The 21417-nt window shown below is 31.3% G+C and overlaps 2 protein-coding genes and 1 long non-coding RNA gene across 4 annotated transcripts; 2 read left to right on the top strand and 1 right to left on the bottom strand.

The window, feature by feature from the left end:
* The first annotated feature begins 2226 nt into the window (after nucleotides 1-2226).
* On the top strand, nucleotides 2227-4279 carry LOC114187994 (uncharacterized). The gene is made up of 3 exons (XR_014995531.1): nucleotides 2227-2494; nucleotides 2563-2698; nucleotides 3944-4279. It is a non-coding gene; the product is annotated as an uncharacterized LOC114187994 (long non-coding RNA).
* A 4322-nt stretch (nucleotides 4280-8601) lies between these two features.
* On the top strand, nucleotides 8602-12616 carry LOC114187993 (ABC transporter B family member 9-like). Of its 2 annotated transcripts, XM_028076463.2 has the most exons (6): nucleotides 9016-9832; nucleotides 9935-10565; nucleotides 10683-10896; nucleotides 10982-11248; nucleotides 11327-11590; nucleotides 11788-12616. In XM_028076463.2, the coding sequence occupies exons 1-6, from the start codon at nucleotides 9730-9732 to the stop codon at nucleotides 12427-12429; spliced, it is 2121 nt and encodes a 706-aa protein (XP_027932264.2). In that variant the 5' UTR covers nucleotides 9016-9729; the 3' UTR covers nucleotides 12430-12616. The 2 variants fall into 2 exon arrangements, with proteins under 2 accessions (XP_027932263.2, XP_027932264.2); XM_028076462.2 differs by having other exon boundaries at nucleotides 8602-9832; nucleotides 9935-10896.
* Nucleotides 12617-13912: 1296 nt separating this feature from the next.
* LOC114187525 (ABC transporter B family member 9-like) lies at nucleotides 13913-19491 on the bottom strand. The gene is made up of 12 exons (XM_085674298.1): nucleotides 19180-19491; nucleotides 18825-18879; nucleotides 18518-18693; nucleotides 18082-18303; nucleotides 17751-17989; nucleotides 17144-17669; nucleotides 16786-17059; nucleotides 15978-16617; nucleotides 15669-15897; nucleotides 15318-15584; nucleotides 14970-15233; nucleotides 13913-14858 (listed from the first exon to the last, which is right to left on the bottom strand). The coding sequence occupies exons 1-12, from the start codon at nucleotides 19432-19434 to the stop codon at nucleotides 14214-14216; spliced, it is 3792 nt and encodes a 1263-aa protein (XP_085530424.1). The 5' UTR covers nucleotides 19435-19491; the 3' UTR covers nucleotides 13913-14213.
* Between the last annotated feature and the right edge of the window lie 1926 nt (nucleotides 19492-21417).

Raw genomic sequence — 21417 nt, 5'->3', positions numbered from 1 at the left:
CTTTTTCAGTTGGGTATGGGGATGTACATATACCCGCCATAATACCCGTCCCCGCCATATCTCCATTCTCGTTTAAATTATTAAAATATTCACAATTAATCAAGTAACTCTTATATATATATATATATATATATATATATATATTTTTTTTTTTTTTTTCTTTTAATTATTTCATTTGTCATGAAACTCATTCTCATCTCTAATGTATTTTTTATCTTATCATAACCTTTATGTAATTATGTTAAAATGATGTATGTTAATAAAAAAAATATTATGCCTCACATTTGAATATTTATATTATTTTTTAATATTTTTATTTATTATAAATTTTCCTTTCACATGAGAATGTTTATACTCTCAATTTAAGGTAATATAAAAAAAAACTTTACTTATTATTATTATTATTATTATTATTATCAATTTTTGTTTAATTTGAAGAACTCTTTTGTTTCATTAAAATAATTTTCGATATTTTTCAACCTTTAAGTATATATGTTGATATTTGAAAAGTTTTCTTAGTTCTCTAAGATATTTTTCGTCTTATCATACCTTAGTTATACATTTGATTTCCTTTGTGTGATTTTTTTCGATAGTCTCTCAAATTATTTCTAAAACACACATTTGTTAGTTTTTTAATATTTTTATTTATTGTTTTTATTTTTATCATGTAGAATAATATTTCGATATATTCTATCTAATTATTTTTTATTTTATAACTCATTATTAATCATAATGTAATTTTTTCACTTTAAATTCTGTTTGAAGTGGTTAAAATTATATATATATATATATATATATATATATATATATATATATATATATATAATGATATTTAGGAATAGTATATGATAATTCACTACAAGAAAAACATGAAATGGTGACTGATTTAGTCAGTAACCCATATCAGTCACTATTTTTCGTCATTGGTGGTAGTAGTTGATTTATTGTCTAAATCAATGACTAAATTAGTGATTGATTCAATGATCGAATCGATACTTGATTTAGTGACCAATTTAATTACTAATTTATTTGTAATTTAATGACAAATTTTTTGGTCACTAATGATATTTCTATTTAATTTTAACCACTTCAAACATAATTTAATAATTAGTTCTCTAAGGTATTTTTCATTTTATCATACCTTAATTATACATTTGATTTCTTTTGTGCGATTTCTTTCGATAGTCTCTCAAATTATTTCTAAAACACACATTTGTTAGTTTTTTAATATTTTTATTTATTGTTTATTTTCATCATGTAGAATAATATTTCGATATATTCTATCTAACTATTTGTTATTTTATAACTCACTATTAATCATACTGTAATTTTTTTCACTTTAATTGTATAAATAACTTTTATTTACTACAATATAAAAATTTAATGTAATTGCTATGAATATTTTTTTGTCACTATCCAACATATATTGAAGTTCAAAAGATACAAAATCTATGTCAAAATTTTATTATTATGTTTATTATTTGTTCTTTGTGTCATTTTGATGAAGTGATGTATTATAACTTTTATTAGTGTATAAAAAAGAGATTTATTATAATTTAAAAAATTGAAGTAAACAAACATTTAAAATATATTTTAATTTGAATATTTGTTTTCCTTTTATTATTATGTTTATTATTTGTTTTTTGTGTCATTTTGATCAAGTGATATATTATAACTTTTATTAGTGTATAAAAAAAAGATTCATTAGAATTTAAAAAATTGAAGTAAACAAACATTTAAAATATATTTTAATTTGAATATTTGTTTTCCTTTTATATTTTTTTGAAATATTTTTTAATTTTATCAACTAAGTTCATCAATGTTGTAGTTTGCAAATTTAATAAATGTTTTGGTTCACATGAAATTTTATTTGGTATTCTAATATAAAATTTAAACAATTATAATTTATTTTATGGTATTTGGCATCGAAGAAAATCCTCCTAATATTGAATATTTCATAATATTATGTTTTCTTTACCGTAATTTTTTTCTTTTATAAAAATTAATATTGAAGTAGTTAGAACACGGGTACGGGTATAGGTACGAGATTATACCCATTACCCGGTGGAGATGGGGATGGGAAAAAAATTTGATACCCGTTGGATTTGGGTATGGGGATGGGGATGAATTTTTTATGCGGGGATGGGTATGGGATAACGAAACCCGTCCCCGCCCCGCCCCGTTGCCATCCCTATCCGGATCTCGCTATAAATGTGACACTCGTGTTGGAATATCCGTTCTACCAGAACGCAAAACGGAGACTGTTTTTGATTTGCAATCTCCGAATCCGTCGTGACTGACGGCATGGCTGCTTCCAGTGGCTTCGTCGACGGCGCAGCCACTCCCACTCCTTCGGAATCGGCGTTGATCTTTCTCGGCACCAGTTGTTCCAGCATGGTTCCCAATCTCATGTGCCTCCTTCAACCTTCCAACCCTCCCTGCTCGTTTGCTTCCAGTCATTGTCCATCCCTCCCGAACGAAACCCTAATTACAGGTCCTTCACTTTCTCCTCCTCTTCCCTTTTTCCATTTCAAGAAACGGCTTCAAGATCTCGATTTGCAGGTGCAACACGTCTCTCCTGATTGACTACTGCGGCGACGCGAACGATCGCATGTATATATTGATCGATGTTGGAAAGACCTTCACGGAAACAGTGCTTAGGTGGTTCGTTTCCCGTCGGATTCCCAGAGTTGATTCCGTGAGTTCACTTTTCTCATGACGCCTTCTTAATTTAGAGATGGTTCCCTGCGCGTAAGCTAGTGGATTGTAGAATGCAACGTGTCTTTATGCCTCTTAATAATTGATTGGAAGTTCGATGAGGATAGCATAAATTGCTAATGAAAAAGAGATTCGTTGTTTCTTCTGATGTTGCATTTTGTACCTAGGTAGGCAGGATCTCCTTCATGTCTTGGCGCAATGTGTTAGTTGTTGAAAATGAGTTAAGGGTGTTTAGTTGATAATAGAAAAAAAAAAAAAAGGATAAGAGATGAGGAGATAGATAGAGAGACATGTGAAAATAGGTGAGATACAGAGCAACGAGCTTCACCGTTTTTTAAAATTATTTCCACCTTATTTAACTTCTTTCAAATCAAACACACCCCAAATGAAGTACTCGTCTCATCATAACTGAAGCAAAGCTGAATGGAGTGGCTTGCTTCCTCTTTCTTCGTCCATGGGGAAAAATTGGCTCCTAATTGCCGTTGTTGTTTTGATAATATGATGCGAATTCTCTCTTATCTCTGATTTACTGGACTATGGGCGATATTGTGAAAGTTTATCAATTGAATGAGAAAATTTGTTAAGTGGTACCCAGCTTTTTTATATTCCTGAGATTGTAAAAGTATGTTGGATGCTCTACTAGCAAAAGATTTATATTTTCTGTAGATAAACTCTCTCGAGCTCTTCTAGCTTGTAACCAACTAGACCCTAAACCATTTGAATACATGCTTGGATTTTGGTCTATTCACAATGTCCTTTATTGAAAGATGTCAAGGATATTTTGAACAGTGTTCTCTTTTGGCGTTTCTCTAAAAAATCTGACTTAGAAGATGCCCAACCTAGGAATGCAAACATGAAATACTAGTCTGAGTACTGGGATCTCTGTGGTTCCTTTAGCTTCCTCTATTTGTAATTTCCTTAACGGAGATCTTAAATGTTACCTCAAAATATAATTAATGTTACTTTTACTTCAGATTCACACACAATATTATTTGGAGACTCAGTTTGTCAGATGAGTGCAGAGAGTCATAAGATGAAGGCTTATTTCCATCCTATTTAAAAATCAGGGTCATATTGACCTAAGTATAACTGTAAAAGTGTAATTATTATTATTATAGTTATTATCATAAAATTTATATTTATTATTCATCACCTATGATAGAGAGACTTTAGAAGAGTTTGGCTATCTCAGTGCAACTGAAATTTAATGGATATTACATTTCAGATATATACTTTCAGGGTGGAAGCCACATAGCTCCAGAGTCCAATCCTAAAGAATGCTTTGCTATGTTCAGTAGATGGTTATCTACTATGAGAAGCAACCAAACTAGGTCATCTACTATGAGAAGCAATCCTCGAGGTAGATTTATCTTTGTCAACCAAATAAAGATAGTTATTATCTTTCTAAAGACACCATGCAAATTCTACAATTGGTATTTGAATAATTGGATATTAAAGATATTAAGGTTGTGCCAAATTAAAAAAGTAATCACATTGTATTAAAAAAGTATTTTTGATTGTTATGTATGTGAAAGATTACGAGAACCTTAATATGCAATAATTTTATTCTATAATAGATAAATAGAAATACAAAAGAACAATCTCATCTATTGATAAATAGGTTTGAATCTTATTTTTTATTTTATCGGCAATTATTAGATATTAATTTTTTCTTAATGGGAAAGTCTCGTGACCTCTCTCGCCCTTCTATAGAACACATTATATTCATTTCTATCATGACATCAATAAGAATAGTAAAAAGGATTCTTTAAAGAAAGGAAAATACATATTTTTTTGGAAGGCCAAACAACTTTTCTCTCCCTTACTATTTGTAATTCAAATATGCATTTTAGTTCTAATGATTATCATGACAAACTAAGAATTACATGCATGATAGTTTTTCCTCAAAGATTTAACAGTTGAATTCAGAGTCATTACAAGAGTAGCTCAAGAGTTTAGAAACCTAAAATAAATTTAAAAATGAGATCTTTATTTTAATACTTTTTTTCGAGATTTTTTTATGAAAAATTATTTATTAAATTGTCATAATTAATTTCATTTAAATATTTTTTTTAATAGATAATAAGACTAATATATGTAATCTTTTCATAGACATTGTTGATCTTAAATAAATTTTTTATTATTTTTAGCTTTAAGAAACTCATCTTGAAGCAATGGACACTTGATTTGTTAACATTATTCTATAAGTTATACATTCATTTTAAAAAAATTTATTCTTTTTATATAATTAAGAATATCAAATGGTTTATCATTTTTTAAACCTATAATTTATCTTAAGATATTTAGTTCTTAAAATAAATTAAATCCATCAATATCAAACAAATTATCATGTTTTAAAGATTTTTCAAGGTTTAATCATTTTTCTTTTCAAAAAGGTATAATGTAGTGACTTTAATTTTTTAAATCAAAAATCAAAAATATCTTCATATATTTTAAATTTTCAAAGTTACGTTGAAATATGGTAATTGTTATATCTATACTTTACAAAAAGTAATCAATTATAATAATTCTTGAAGAGATTTTACCATTTCATTGTTCTCATCAAATTGTTTCTTTTTGTGCGTCTAATACATTTTTCAAGAAATTTAGGTTTTATATTTATTTCGATAGCAATTTCTTTAACAAAAGTCAATACATTTTCAAACTTATTTTCTCCGTACTTTTCAAAAAATGAAAAAATACCTCTTAATTGTTCAATAATTTATCAATGCTCATATTTTTTTATTGTAAAAGCTTAAAGCAAGTCTTTTTTCCCTAAACTTAAATTATCTTTCTACACGAAACTCAACTCTGAATTATGCTCCAACTAATCTATTATCCACCAAGAATAAACTCTAATCTAATTAATAATTTTGTAGGAAAATTTTAGTTCCTCGCCAAGATATATACAAAAAAACTCTCAAAACTCGTAGATCAAAAAGTACCGAAAAATAAAACTACGAAAGGAACGCATTTATAATTCTAATACAAATCTTAAAAAAAAATAAAAACAACATCAACACGAATAAAAAGAAAAAACATACTAACCAGAATAAGGATGAAAAATTGGTACACACGAACAATAGAAGATTTAAGGAATGTAATTTGTCAAAGCTCTAAAAAATGAATCTTAGAAGAGAAGAAAGTAAGAAGACACAACAAGAGTCACAAAGAGATAAAAAGACAAAAAAAGAAAATAAAATTTTAATCGATTATAAGAGAATAAAGATAAATAATCATTATATTTTTCATAAACAAAATTATAATTTAATTAAATTTTTCTATCAAACATAAACTTACAATTAATTTAATAAAATTAAACCAGTATTAAAATACTTTTTGAAGCCTTTTTCTTCTTAAAAATACTTTTATAATGATTTAATAGAGATATATTAGTAAAAAACAATTAAGATATTTTTTTAAAACATTATTTTATATTTAATTTAATAAAAAAATGAGTAGTAAAAATGATATTTTTGAGATTTTTTTTTTAGTGTAAAACGAATATTCTAATTACTTTATTTTTGAGTGGACCCCAAACCACTATCATGATTGATCATAATTTGTTTTTTAGGCTTATCTTTTTATGATAATATTTTATACATTGTAGCATGCTTTCAATTAAAATTAAATCATATATGTGTATCTTATAATTATTATAAAAGATATTAATAATTAAATAATTGTTTTGTTTTGTTTTCATATATTTTTTGGTTTGAAATAATTTGACAACTAAGTACGTGTATATATTCAATTGAAATATGAAAAATATGATAAAAAAAAATCGGTAAAATCAATTACTCAATCATCATGATCATATTTATTTGAAAAATCATTTCTCCTTTTTGTATACAGGTTCTTTTATTATCTCTCAATTGATAACTTATTTAATATTCACGAAGTTTATTTATTTCAAAATTTTACTTAGATTTGAAAGTTACTTTTATTATTATCACGATCTTAATTATACACATATTTTTTGTTTTTTTTTAATTTGTCCAAATGATATATTAATTTCTGAAAAACAAAAATCTTAAATTTATTAAATCAAATATAGGATATACATATAATTATCTTTATTTCTTATTATTTTTATCAATTTTTTAATATTTAACGTGAAAATTTTCCAGAATTGAATTGAGTAACCTTTTTATCCTTTGTTTTAATATTTATATATTTCTTTTTGTATATATAATAATATTATTTTTTAATTATTAAATTAATATTTAAAACAATAAAAAGGCGGATACAAATATAAATATTTATATACTCAATATTCAATAAAATAGGAATGAAGCAAAATTTTCATGTCAATTGAACAAAAGATATGATAATCAAAACATGGGAATTCTTTCCGGCACCCCATGTTTTCTTTCTGCACTTCCCTATTTTTTTAAAGTTTTAACTATATTCCTATTGTTATTATAGTTTGGGACTTGCAATCCGTAATTATTTTAAATTGTATAATTCATAATATAAAATTATTTTATGAATTATAAATTTATAACACAAATTTATATTTCATATCATAGAATCTATAATATAAATGTAAATTTTAAATTCTTCAATTTGTAATGTAAAATTGTATTTTAAATTATACAATTCGTAATACAAATTTATATTTGAGGATTATTTAATTCATAAGGTAGTTTTTTATTACGGATTATACAATTCAAAATATATAAAGATCGTAAAATTTAAATTTTACATTTCAAGTTTTAGTATTCTTTCTTATACTTTATATTATATATTATTGTGATATTTCAATATATTTTAATTGACACTTATAAATGATTTTGTGAGTAGAAGTGGAAGACAAAGATAAGACAGAGATAATGGTGGAAGGAAAAAATAGGATGGAAGTGAAGATAATGGTGAGAGAAGATGGAATAAAGTTGTTTATTGGCTTAATATATCTTTAAAAAGTTACAAGAATGAATAATATTCTTCTTTTCTTTGTTTTTCATTTTTAGTTTGTTAGAAAAAAGTTGTAAAATATTTTTTCAGAAAAAATAATTAAATATTTTATAATTTAACTTTCTCTTATATTTATAAATAATAATTAAAAATTATAATAATAAAATTCTTTAGATTAGCATAAATATATTATAAATAAAACAGAATCAAACTGCAAAACAATTTTCAACATACATGTAATGATTTTAGACATACAGAATGAACACATATTTTGGTTATTGATTTTAGACGTAGTTTTTTGTTCACATGCTTTTTCTGATTCTAAGCTCACCTCCCTACACATTTTGTTATATAACTAAAAATCTGTTTTGTTTTGCTCTTCTAACTCACATTAAGTCCACTTCTACTTTTAGCATACTCAAAAACTCAAAAAACATATAAACTAGATAACATATACCATTAAGGAAATTAAAACTTAAATGTAATTAGATTTTATTTTGAGATATAAATTATTTTATACACTTATTTATTGTAAACACATTTTTTTATGCTACTTAATACACTTATTTATTATCAAAACACACTCTTCTACATTATTTAACTCAGATCGGTTTCAAGTAGATTTTTAAATAAGCACACCAATTTTTTTTTTTAAATATTCCATTGTGTTAATTCTTTGTTATTGGACTCTGCTAGTGTTTAAAATAAAATAAACTATTTTAAAAGTTTGATCGAATTAATTATTAGTATTTTAAGGATACTAGTTAATAATAAGAATAAAATACTTTTATTGAAATTGTTGTAGGAAGGAGCTGATGAGCTTCCATTAAAAATTAAATTCAAGAAAATATTTGTTTTAATCTAAAATTGACATAAAAGTTGTGACATCCCATTTAAATAGAATAATTCTACTAAATTAAAACATCACATAATTATATAAAGAAAGAGCAATCAGATGAACAGTACATATATGAATTCGTCATTACAATCATCATCCACAAATATACTTAACAGGATAACTAAGGCATACCAAGGATGCCATGAACAAAACATAACTAAAAAGTTCTATCAGTTTTGCAAAAGGAATACTCCTATGGTCAAGAATTACAAAGGCATTAGGGCCTTAAAATTGCTCCTTAGGGCCTTAAAACTGCTCCTAAGAGCCATGAATGACAGGATAAACTAAACTACGATGCTGCTACCAATAAGGTGATCATCGCAAAAGAGAAAATAAGATAAGAAACAAACACAAATGAAAGGGTAAGCTAGTGTAAAATAATTTTAACATATTATAGCAGACAAGTACTTAAAACAGCTCCAAGCATACAACACAGTAGGCACAAAAATCATGTTATAGCAAACAAGCAGGACACTATGACTCAATTATCCGGATACATATAATAAGATCGGATTCACTAGACGCTTGCACTCGTGATGGCCTCTACTGCTCTGCAGAGCCATTGCCAATGGGTTTCACCCTACCACACACAAGCTTAGCCTTCAAGCATCTAAGGCCATTATCATGCCAAAGACTAGGGTCTCCTACTACTCTCACCACTTGGATCAGTTTGCTCTACGTGAGACTAACTGATCCTTTAGAGTTTTGGGATGCGACCCTTACTTGAATCCTTATCTTAATTATATACACTACACACCACCATGAGTTCTCCCTACGAGACTCATGGAATTACGCCTATCACACACCAAATTCATGTTTCTCATACCATAATCACCACTTTTATCTCAAACGCCCAATTCTCATGTTATCACACCACCAACCAACAATTCCATGCCATAACTCATTCCAAACATACCAATTTTAGTGCATATAGATCAAGTAACCATGCATATTCAAGACATATAGCCAATCCATGGATAAATTAAAGAAAACATAATCAAACCTGCACAATTCTCGCTTAGGCTATGAGCCTTCGCCCAAGCGACAGCGACTGCCTCGCTTAAGCTAGGCATCCTCGCCTGAGCGAGTGTTGTAGTGGTACAGTGAGCACTCTGCGAATTCTCGCCTAAGCGGGGCCTTCTCGCCTGGGCGAGATCGCTCTTCGCTCAAAACGAAAGTCCCTCGCTTGGACGAGGATGCGAGTAAAGAACACCACTGGTTTCCTCAAGGGCTCGCTTAGACAAGTCGTTCTCGCTGACATCATAGCAGTGGTACATAAGGGCAAAATTGTGGAGAAAGGTAATAAAATTGAACCTACTGTTTCAGTTCCTTTTTTCAGCACAATACTTTTGGTGTCATGTTTAGTCTGCTAAGCATACTGCATGTTTCCTTTATTTGCAGGAACTCATGATGAGTTAATCAAGGATGCTGATGGTGCTTATTCTCGGCTTGTTCGTCTACAAGAAGGAAATAAAGTAGCAGAAGAAGTGAGCCGTAAGTCAGAAGCAGATAAGTCAAATAACAACATTTTGAACCTAAGTCGGAGAACATCCTTTGCAAGATCGAGCAGTAGACACTCTCTCTCACTTAGTTTTGCTCTTCCTTATCAAATTCCCTTGCACGAGTCTGGAGTGGAGGATAACGGGGATGTTGAAAGTAGTGAAGTTGATGATAAGAAGCATCAAAAGGATGCTGTTAACTGTTTGGTCAAGTTGAACGAGCCAGAGGTTCCTGTCTTAGTACTAGGATCCTTTGCAGCCGCAATACATGGTCTTACTCTCCCTGTATTTGGACTCTTGCTCTCATCATCTGTTAACACGTTCTTTAAACCTCCTGATGTGCTTAGGACAGATTCTATGTTTTGGTCATTTCTATTTGTTGGTTTGGGGATTGTCGGTCTGGTGGCTATGACATTGCAAAACTACTTATTTGGGATAGCAGGTGGGAAACTTATAGAGCGAATTCGTTCAATGGCATTTAATAAGGTTGTGCACCAAGAAATCAGTTGGTTCGATCATCCTTCAAATTCATGGTATGTTGAGGTGATAATTACTTCCAACTATAAAAGACAAAATAAACATGCAATCATGTCATATATTAATTCCTTCAACTCATCTAACTCAAAAAAAAAATATGGATTTCCATGCAGTGGTGCAGTTAGTGCAAGGCTAGCTACTGATGCTTCAACAGCGAGAAGTCTCGTCGGTGACAACTTATCCCTCATTGTGCAAAACATAGCAACAATCACAACTGGTTTAGCTATAGCATTCACTGCTAATTGGATTCTGGCTGTGTCACCCTTGTTGCTTCTACAAGGATACCTTCAGACCAAGTTCGTAGAAGGATTCAGTGCAGATGCAAAGGTTGGTCTAAATTCTGTTTTGCTGATTCCATCCGCAGAAATGAGAAAGTAGGCACATATTGACAAGTTTCCTTTGAGTTGTATAGGTGAATTATGAAGAGGCAAGTCAGGTGGCAAATGATGCTATTGGTAGCATTAGAACTGTTGCATCATTCTGTGCTGAGCCAAAGGTGGTGGATATGTACAAGAAGAAATGTTCAGGGCCAGAAAAACAAGGTGTTCGCTTGGGGCTTGTTAGTGGTGTAGGACTAGGCTTCTCTTTTCTTGCTCTATACTGCACAAATGCTTTCTGTTTCTACGTAGGATCGCTTCTTGTGCAAGACGGGAAAGCAACCTTTGAAGACGTTTTCAAGGTATGTCATTGTAATGTAACGGTCCACCTTAACTTGATGTTTTCTTCTGATATAGTTCTTACTATAGATTTTATGCAGGTTTTCTTTGCCTTAACAGTTACAGCAGTTGGTGTTTCCCAGAGTAGTGCCTTGGCTCCAGATACTAACAAAGCCAAAGATTCTGCAACTTCAATAATCAAAATTCTTGAGACCAAATCAGCGATTGACTCCAGCAGTGATGAGGGCAAAACACTAGACCTCATAAAAGGTGATATTGAACTACAACAAGTAAGCTTTTGTTACCCAACAAGGCCTGACATTCAAATCTTCAAGGATTTGTGTCTAAGCATGCCAGCTGCAAAGGTAACCACTAATCATTAAGAACAAAACTTAGGTATAACTTGTTAGGTGCATTTGATGTTGTCTTTTAGTTTCATCTCGATACTATGGTAATAAAGATTTGCATTGAATGGTAACATATCTAATTATTAAGCTTTTGGGTTGTACAAATCTACTAATTTGAGACTATATGATAACATTGTTGAAATATGTCTGTGTAGACCGTTGCCTTGGTTGGGGAAAGTGGGAGTGGAAAATCAACAGTGATCAGCCTCATAGAGAGATTTTACAACCCTGATTCTGGACGTGTGCTACTCGATGGAGTGGATATAAAAAACTTGAGACTGAGTTGGTTGAGGCAACAAATGGGTTTGGTTGGTGAAGAGCCTATTCTTTTCAATGACAGTATTCGTGCCAACATAGCTTATAGTAAAGAGGGAGGTGCCACAGAGGAAGAGATAGTTGCAGCAGCAGAAGCAGCAAATGCACACAAGTTCATATGCTCTCTTCCACATAGTTATGACACCCCTGTGGGAGGACGAGGGACACAACTGTCAAGAGGACAAAAACAGCGCATAGCCATTGCAAGAGCCATTCTGAAAGACCCCAAAATCCTTTTGCTGGATGGGGCAACCAGTGCACTTGATGCAGAATCTGAGTGTGTGGTTCAAGAGGCTCTTGATAAAGTCAGTGTTAATAGAACTACCGTTGTGGTAGCTCACCGTCTTCCAACAATTAAAGGTGCTGACATTATAGCAGTCGTCAAAAATGGGGTCATTGCTGAGAAGGGGAACCATGAAGCGTTGATGAAGATTGATGGAGTTTATGCTTCATTGGTATCTCTGCATATTAGTCAATCATAGTGTGAAAAAAAAATGCCAGTGCCATGTACATTACACGTCACTAGATAGCATCAAATTTTGCAACTTGATCACTTCTTTTTTTCTTAAATGACTTGAAAATTCATTCTAAAGTCTTGTAAACACATCTAAAGATCATTCCCCAGATTCTGGAGAGAAATTTTCCGTAAGTATTATTAAATTTTTATTACAGTGGTTTTTTTGATATTCAATTTTACAGTAATTACTTATAGTATCTAATGAACAAGAACATAATTGAAGTCTTTGAACTTTTAAAAGGCCAATTATTTTAGAACAAAAAATAAAACATCAATAATAATTGGAAGAGTGTATATTTGCTAATAATAACTAGGGGGGCATAAAGTTTCTCTTTATAATCAAATACTAGCTGATGATATGTTGGGTTTTTATCATTAGTAAGAATCTAATTAAGTGAGTGTAGATTGGTGGTGATAACGACGAAAATTGGAAGATTTTAAGTTTTCGTAAAAACTTGTTTAGAAACATCTTCTAAATTAAAATTTAGTTGGTAAAATATTGAAAAGCTTAACATTAATATTTAAGTTGATTGCCTCATTAAATGAAAAAAAAAATGTACAGTTCTAAGAGACCCTGAATACACACATGTTCTACAAAATAAAATATTATCACTAAGATCATTAATTTTTTAATTTTTGGGTAACTACTAGTATAAATATTGTGAGTTCGCTGCTAATGGCGTGATACATTATATTGTATTAACATGATTATATGAAAAGTTATTAATAATAATATTAATATCAATATCGTTTATAATATATTTTTCAAATGCATAAAATTGTACAAAACGAGGAATGATCCAAAATTTTCGGGAGAAACAAGATTAAATACTCATTTTTTGACATGTCTATGATACCTACGCTCAGCATTGTCTCAGCACCGCTTAGAATTAGGTTTTACGAATTGAAGGACCTTCAGCCTCACTTTTCCACCGCTTAATCTTGTGTAGTTTAACAAAATTCTGTATTTGAAGTACTAGACGGGATTTTAGTGGCACCCGACACGGGTATCTACTTCAAATTGATTTTTTTTCTTGTCCAAAATATGTTTTTTATTTTCCTCCACCACAAATGTTTTCTATTAAGTTATTTAACACACTCAAAATAGAAATTAGAGGTAAAATAAACATAAAATAATTAAAATACAAAACACATTAAACTTAAGAATATAACAAAATAAAAATTAAGAAAAAGTTTATTCGTGACATTAAATACACAACACGTAAAAAGCAACTCTATACAAGCATCTCTATAGAAGCTATGCTCACCGATAATGTTGCTTTTATACCTAGCGGTGCAAGAAACAGTAGAGATGCTTGTATTGAGTTTCTTACAGAGAAAACAAACTTATACTTTAAGATGCTTCATAAGTTCATTCAAAAAGCCTTAAAGATAGCTTAAACCATAAAAACATAAAAAATAGAACTAACATGGAAAGAGAAGAATGGTGAAGAGAAACCGAGCAATTGTCGTATTTGATGCTGAATATTATCACATTTAACACTCTAAATCATATTCAAAGACAAATCAGCCCATCATCGTACCTGAACATGTTATTAAAACATCTTTTATGTGTTTTTGAATGACAAAGAATGTCATTTTTTCTCTAACATTATAAAACGTCACTACTCCCTTCTAATCATAGACATTCACATCCTCTACTTTTATTACTTCGAGAATTTGAAATAATGAGAAGATCATGTCTCTGGAAACCAACCATTTTCCAAGCAATGGTGCTTGATAAGAAATTTACGATGCAGTCGTATGTAGAGCGACCAATGATGCATAGACTCCATCAATAATCTTCATCAACTCATTATGTGTTCCCTTCTCAGCTACCGCTCCATCTTTCATTACGGCTATTATATCAGCCCCTCGAATTGTTGTAAGACGGTGAGCTACTACTACTGTAGTTCTACTCACACTCACTCTATCTAGAGCCTCTTGAACTACTTTCTCTGATTCTGCATCAAGTGCACTAGTTGCCTCATCAAGCAAGAGGATTTTGGGATCTTTCAGCATGGCTCTTGCAATGGCTATGCGCTGCTTTTGTCCTCCTGACAATTGTGTGCCTCTTTCTCCAACATGGGTGTCATAGCCTTCGGGAAGAGCACATATGAATTGGTGTGCATTGGATGCTTTGGCTGCTGCAGTTATCTCTTCCTCTGTGGCAATTCCTTCTTTGCCATAAGCTATGTTGGCACGAATGCTTTCATTGAAGAGAATAGGTTCTTGACCAACCAAACCCATTTGCTGTCTCAACCAGCTTAGTCTGAACTCTTTTATATCCATTCCATTCAGTAGTATACGTCCAGTGTGAGGGTTGTAAAATCTCTCTAAGAGGCTGATCACTGTTGATTTTCCACTGCCACTTCCTCCAACCAAGGCAACAGTCTGCAAACACATTCATATCAACAATGTAGCTACATTACATGTTCCCAGATAAAGTTTATTTGTACAACTCAAAAGCTTAATTACTGAAATATCCAAGTATCAGTTGACTACCTTTCCAGCTGGAATGTTTAGACACAAATCTTTGAAAATTTGAATATGAGGCCTAGTTGGGTAACTAAAACTGACATGTTGAAAATCAATATCACCAGAAATGGCTTCTAGTGTTCTACCCTCATTGCTGCTGGAGTCAATGGTGGGTGTACTGTCAAGAATGTTAAATATTGAAGCTGCGGAATCTTTGGCTTTGTTGGTGTCTTGTGCCAAGGCACTAGACTGGGAAATGCCGATTGCTGTTATTGTTAAACAAAAGAAGACCTGCACAAATTTTGTGGTGAGAACTAGATCAAAAGAAACATCAAAATAAGCATGGAGCGAAAGGTTTTGGTTGACTTATTTCACCTTGAAAACCTCTGGAAAAGTTGCTTTCCCATGTTCCACAAGAACAGATCCTATGTAGAAACAGAAAGCATTTGTGCAGTACAGAGCCAAAAAAGAGAAACCAAATCCTGCACCACTCACAAGCCCCAACCGAACACCTTGTTTTTCTGGCTCTAAACATTTCTTACGGTACATATCCATCACCTTCGATTCGGCACAAAATGATGCGATAGTTCTGATGCTACCAACAGCATCATTTGCCACCTGACTTGCCTCTTCGTACTTTACCTACACAGCAGTCAAAAGATTCTCTTGATATCCATCCATATTCCATAATGCATAATTTCAAACAAAACTGAAAGTAAAACTAACCTTGGCATCCGCACTGAATCCTTGAAGAAACTTCATCTGAAGAAATCCTTGCATAAGGACCAAGGGTGACACAGCCAGAATAATGAAAGCAAGAATCCAATTAGCAGTGAATGATATAACTAGACCAGCTATGATTGTTGATAAGTTTTGCACAATGAGGGCCAGTGTATCACCAACTAGACTTTTCACTGTTGAAGCATCACTAGATAACCTTGCCCCAACTGCACCACTGGAAAGTGATTCATATCCTTTAGTTGACGAGTATAAGAAATTGCAACACATAATAATTAAAATATCTTACTAACATACCTTGAATTTGCAGGATCATCAAACCAACTGATTTCTTGATGGACAACCTTTTCAAATGTCAGTGAACGAATTCTTTCTACTAATTTTCCTCCGGCAACGCCGAAGAAGTAATTTTGCACAGGTATGACCACAAGAGTAATTAAACCCAAACCCACATATAGAAGTGCCCAGAACCTAGAATCTTTCCGCTGTTTTTCTGGAGGTTCAAAGAACATAGATATTGCTGAGGAAAACAAGAAGCCAAACATAGGGAAGACAAGACCATTTATTATTGCAGCAACGGATCCAAGCACTAACATAGGAACTTCAGGCTTGTTTAAGTAGGCCAAACGTCTCAAAGAAACCTTCTTAGCATCACCTTTACTTTTTTCAACATCCCCATCTTCTATTTCTACAGATTCATGTACCCCACTTCGATGAGAAAGAGTAAATCCATGTGAGTGTCTACTAGATGAATCTCTGCTTAATGAAACTTCTCTCTGAGTGGAAGATCTAGCTATGTGACTATCAAAAATAACATTGTTACTTGACTTCTCTGCTTCAGAATTATGGCTACCCTCAGCTTCCGTAGCTCCTTCCTGTAGGCGAATAAGCTGAGAATAAGCACCATCAACATCCTTGATTAACTCATCATGAGTTCCTACAAATAAAACCAAGCGTCAAAAGTGAACACCTTGTTCCAAGATGTCTCAAAAAATTGAATTTTCTTTCATAGATTGCGACAATGAGTTAACATGATATAGAAAATGGACCCAAACTACTTTTGATATACACACATAAAGAAAAAAACAATTGATTCACGTTTAACCTTCCTCCACAATTTTTCCTTGATGAACCACCGCTATGGTGTCAGCATTTCTGATTGTTGTCAAGCGATGTGCAACAACTACAGTAGTCCTTTTTGACATGGCTTGTTCTAATGCTTCTTGAACAACACGTTCGGACTCGGCATCTAATGCACTAGTTGCTTCATCAAGAAGAAGGATTCTTGGGTTCTTTAAAATTGCCCTTGCAATTGCAATTCTCTGCTTTTGCCCACCAGAAAGTTGAGTCCCATTCTGGCCTGCCATTGTCTCAAGGCCCTACTAGCAGAATAAAACACATTAATAGAATTAATAAAAGAAAGCAACCTAAAACGAGAATTGATTTTGGAACATTTATTACACCTGAGGCAGCTTGTCAATGAACGTATTGGCATTGGCAAGTGTTATTGCTGACTTAATTTCCTCATCAGTTGCACCTTCTTTTCCATACATAATGTTCTCTTTGATACTTGCTGCAAACAGAATAGGTTCTTGACTAACCAGCCCAATTTGTTCTCTTATCCATCTAACCTGAAAATTCTTCAAATTGACGCCATCTATCAGTACCTCTCCAGCATCAGGATCATAGAATCTTTCCAATAAGCTTATCACAGTAGACTTTCCACTTCCACTTTGACCCACTAAAGCAGCAGTTGTGCCACTGGGAACATATAATGAGAATCCAGAGAAGATCTGCACATTTTTCCTTGCAGGGTAGCTAAAGTAAACATCTTTTAGTTCAATATCCCCCCTTATGTCTTCCATGACAACACCATTGGTGTCATAAGCATCAATTTCTGGCTTTCTTTTAATTGTCTCAAACATCTTATATGCTGCTGCTTGTCCTGCGGCAAATGCGTTTAGGCAAGGAGATGTTTGACCAAGTGACCTGCGAATGTTAGAAAGATTAATCAGGTTTCAGTTCTTCATTAGGAATGCTAAGCTATGTGAAATCCAGAAAAAATCTTACGTTCCGCCAGTCATAAGAGCTATTATTACAGTGATGACGGTTCCACCCTGGAATTCTTTCTCAATAACCAGTTTAGAACCATACCACATTGCAAGTGCATAGGTGCAGAAGACAATCAACAAAAGTAACCCCATTCCTAAACCAGAGGTCATCCCTTGTTGAACCATAGTTTTATAAGCAATTTTTAACTTGATATTATACTTTTCTATTGCTTTTCTCTCACCGGTGAAAGATGCCACCTAGTTACATTGCAGAAGAAATTCAAGGACAATGGTTAGATAAAAATCATTCATTTTTTTTTCTACAACTAATTTGTGTGACTGTGACTTACTGTTCTGATAGCTCCCACTGTTTGTTCAACCACAGTTCCTGCCTCTGCGTAAGCAGCTTGGCCACGACTTGACATTCTACTCATCAACACGGACAGAATTCCACGAGTAACAACAATACATGGTATACATGCGACCAAAACAACAGTAAGTCGCCATCCTCTTACAAAGGCAATCACAAAGCCACCAATAAAAGTTGAAGCAAGTTGTATAAACTTCCCAACCTATCAATATAATTTTTTATCGTAAGTACAAAGGATGAGAAGTCAGAAAAAAAATCGTTAGCATAAATTAGTGTTTATCATTGTTCTTTTCAATATTATGTTGCCAGTGTTTTTTCATCATTATTATCGATGTTTAAATTTTCTCGACTAGTTAACGTAATACTTGCAGACCATGACCCATAATAACAATTGAGATTATCTTGGATTATGATACCTTTTCTCCCATGGAATCTTGAATGAGAATAGTGTCACCAGACATTCTCCCAATAACCTCACCAGTTGTTGTCTCAGTGTCAAAGAAAGCAATGTCCTGCTTCAATATAGTTTTCAAGTACAAACCTCGAATCCTCGCAGCTTGTCTTTCTCCTGTCACCATCCAACATGTTACCTCTGCAACATTTAACAAAACCACCGTAACCCTGATATCAAAATTCTGCAATTATCTGACACTGAACTAACACAACATAATATATAGTCTCTAAGAAATAAATAAACAGAAAAAGAAGCGTGTGTCGTCTTACGGAGAAACGAGGCAACTCCACTCGCAATAGCCAAGTATACAAATAATAACGAAACCTGAAATTTGAAATAAGAGTACCAAAACATAAAGTTAATGTTACTTTAGACGTAATGCCAAATTTGTAATTTTATTAGAGTAGTAATATTTTTTGCATGTAGTAATCAAGGAAAACAACCCTTTTGCATATAAAGACCAAGACTGTGTTCAATGGTCCTCCTTCTTACCCTTTTACATAACCAGGATTATTTTGAACCATAAAGAACCATTCTTGTCTGTGTTATGAGTATTCCCCATCCCGTTGGAGCAGATACTATAAAAAGAAACGAAAAAAACTTTCATTGCATGCACACATATACCTTAGAAACCTCTTTGATGGTATTTGATGGATCGGTGGAGCCAAAGGTGTTGATAAGCTTTCCTACAATGACAGACATGATAGGCTGCGACCAGCCATTAGCCATGGCAGAGATTGTGCCAATGGCCATGAAGGCCACGTCAAGATGATCTGCAAAAGTGAATAGCTTGTAGAAGGGAACCTTCTGGTTGTCATTGTCTCTTTCATGGTGTTGAGGTGACGTAGAAGAAGGTGGCATGTCGGTGTTGTGTGCCATGGCTGGCTCAAGAGAGATGAAGAGCAAACCAAATAAGGAAGAAAAGAGTGAGAGAAGTGGTAAGAGTTATTGGTGGAAGATTACATGATTCAGTTAATATGTTTCTATTCATATCAGTCATTTAATTAATACTTTATCGTCATGATGGAACATTTTTCTATTTTTTCTATGTATGACATTAGTAAAAAATATAGACAAATTTTCTGTTAATATTTTTATGGTGGGTAACAGATCTAGAAGAACTTTTGCTTTTCTTTTCTAATTTTAGAAATTTGTGTTTCTTGATATATCCAGAAGAATTTGTCAACTAATTGAAAAATTATTTCCTATATAATTTTAGAACAATAGTATAAAAACCAACAAGTTTTGTTATATATGTCTCAAAATGATAATATTATCCTTTATTTCCATTTAAGTATACTTTTTATCATTAATAGATAGTTTTACACAAATATTCAAATATACTTCTCTATATTAACCATGTTTAAATGAAAGAACTATTTTTAAATATTTTAGTTATACTTTAGCTATATGAGTAGGGATGATAGCGGGTGATGCGTAGATAGATCTCGCTATCCCATACCCATTTTTATAAAAAAAAAAATTCATCCTCATCCTCATGATTAAATTTAACTGGTATCAAATTTTTGTCTCATCCCTACCAAGTAATGGGTATAATCTCGTACTCATCCCCGTACCGATTTTCTTACTACTTCAATATTAATTTTAATTAATTTTTATAAAATAATAAAAAATTACGGTAAAAAAATATAATATTATCATATATTCAATATTAGGAGATGATTGTTTCTTCGATATCAAATACTTTGAAATAAATTATAATTGTTTACATCTTAGATTATAATACCGAATAAAATTTCATGAAAACCAAAACATTTATGAAATTTGTATTTCTTGATATATCCAAAAGAATTTTTCAACTAATTAAAAAGTTATTTCCTATATAATTTTAGAACAATATTATAAAAACCAACAAGTTTTGTTATATATGTCTCAAAATGATAATATTATCCTTTAGTTCCATTTAAGTATACTTTTTATCATTAATAGATAGTTTTACACAAATATTCAAATCTACTTCTCCATATTAACCATGTTTAAATGAAATAAGAACTACTTTTAAATATTTTAGTTATACTTTACTTAAGTAGGGATGACAACGGGGCGGGACGAAGATGGATTTCGTTATTAATATCCATTCTCGTAAAAAAAAATTCATCCTCATCCTTATCCCATAACCAAATTTAACGGGTATCAAACTTTTGTCTCATTCCCATACCCGTACCCATTTTCTTACTACTTCAATATTAATTTTAATTAATTTTTATAAAATAATAAAAAATTACGATAAAAAAAACATAATATTATCAAATATTCAATATTAGGAGGATGATTGTTTCTTCGATATCAAATACTATAAATTATAATTGTTTACATTGTAGATTATATTACCGAATAAAATTTCATGAGAACCAAAACATTTATTAAATTTGTAAACATTAATAAACCTAGTTGATAAAACTTAAAAATATTTTTAAATAATATAAAAGAAAAAAATATTCAAATTAAAATATATTTTAAATGTTTGTTTACTTCAATTTTTTAAATTCTAATGAATATTTTTTTTATACACTAATAAAAGTTACAATACATCACTTGATAATAATGACGTAAAGAACAAATAATAAACCTAATAATAAAATTTTAATATAGATCTTGCATCTTTTGAACTCTAATATATGTTGGATGGTGATAAAAAAATATTCATGACAATTATGTTAAATTTTTATATTATAGTAAATAAAAGTTATTTATACAATTACAATGAAAAAATTTACAGTGTGATTAATAATGAGTTATAAAATAAAAAATAATTAGATAAAATATATCGAAATAGTATTTCACATAATGAAAATAAATAACAAATAAAATCATTAAAAAATTAATAAATGTGTATCTTAT

Source organism: Vigna unguiculata, chromosome 6 (assembly GCF_037176805.1).
Source record: "Vigna unguiculata cultivar grain cowpea cultivar isolate G323 ecotype 2 chromosome 6, ASM3717680v1, whole genome shotgun sequence".
Taxonomy (NCBI): domain Eukaryota; kingdom Viridiplantae; phylum Streptophyta; class Magnoliopsida; order Fabales; family Fabaceae; genus Vigna; species Vigna unguiculata.
Note: the sequence above shows the minus strand (reverse complement) of the source record. Positions and strands in the feature narration are given on the sequence as shown.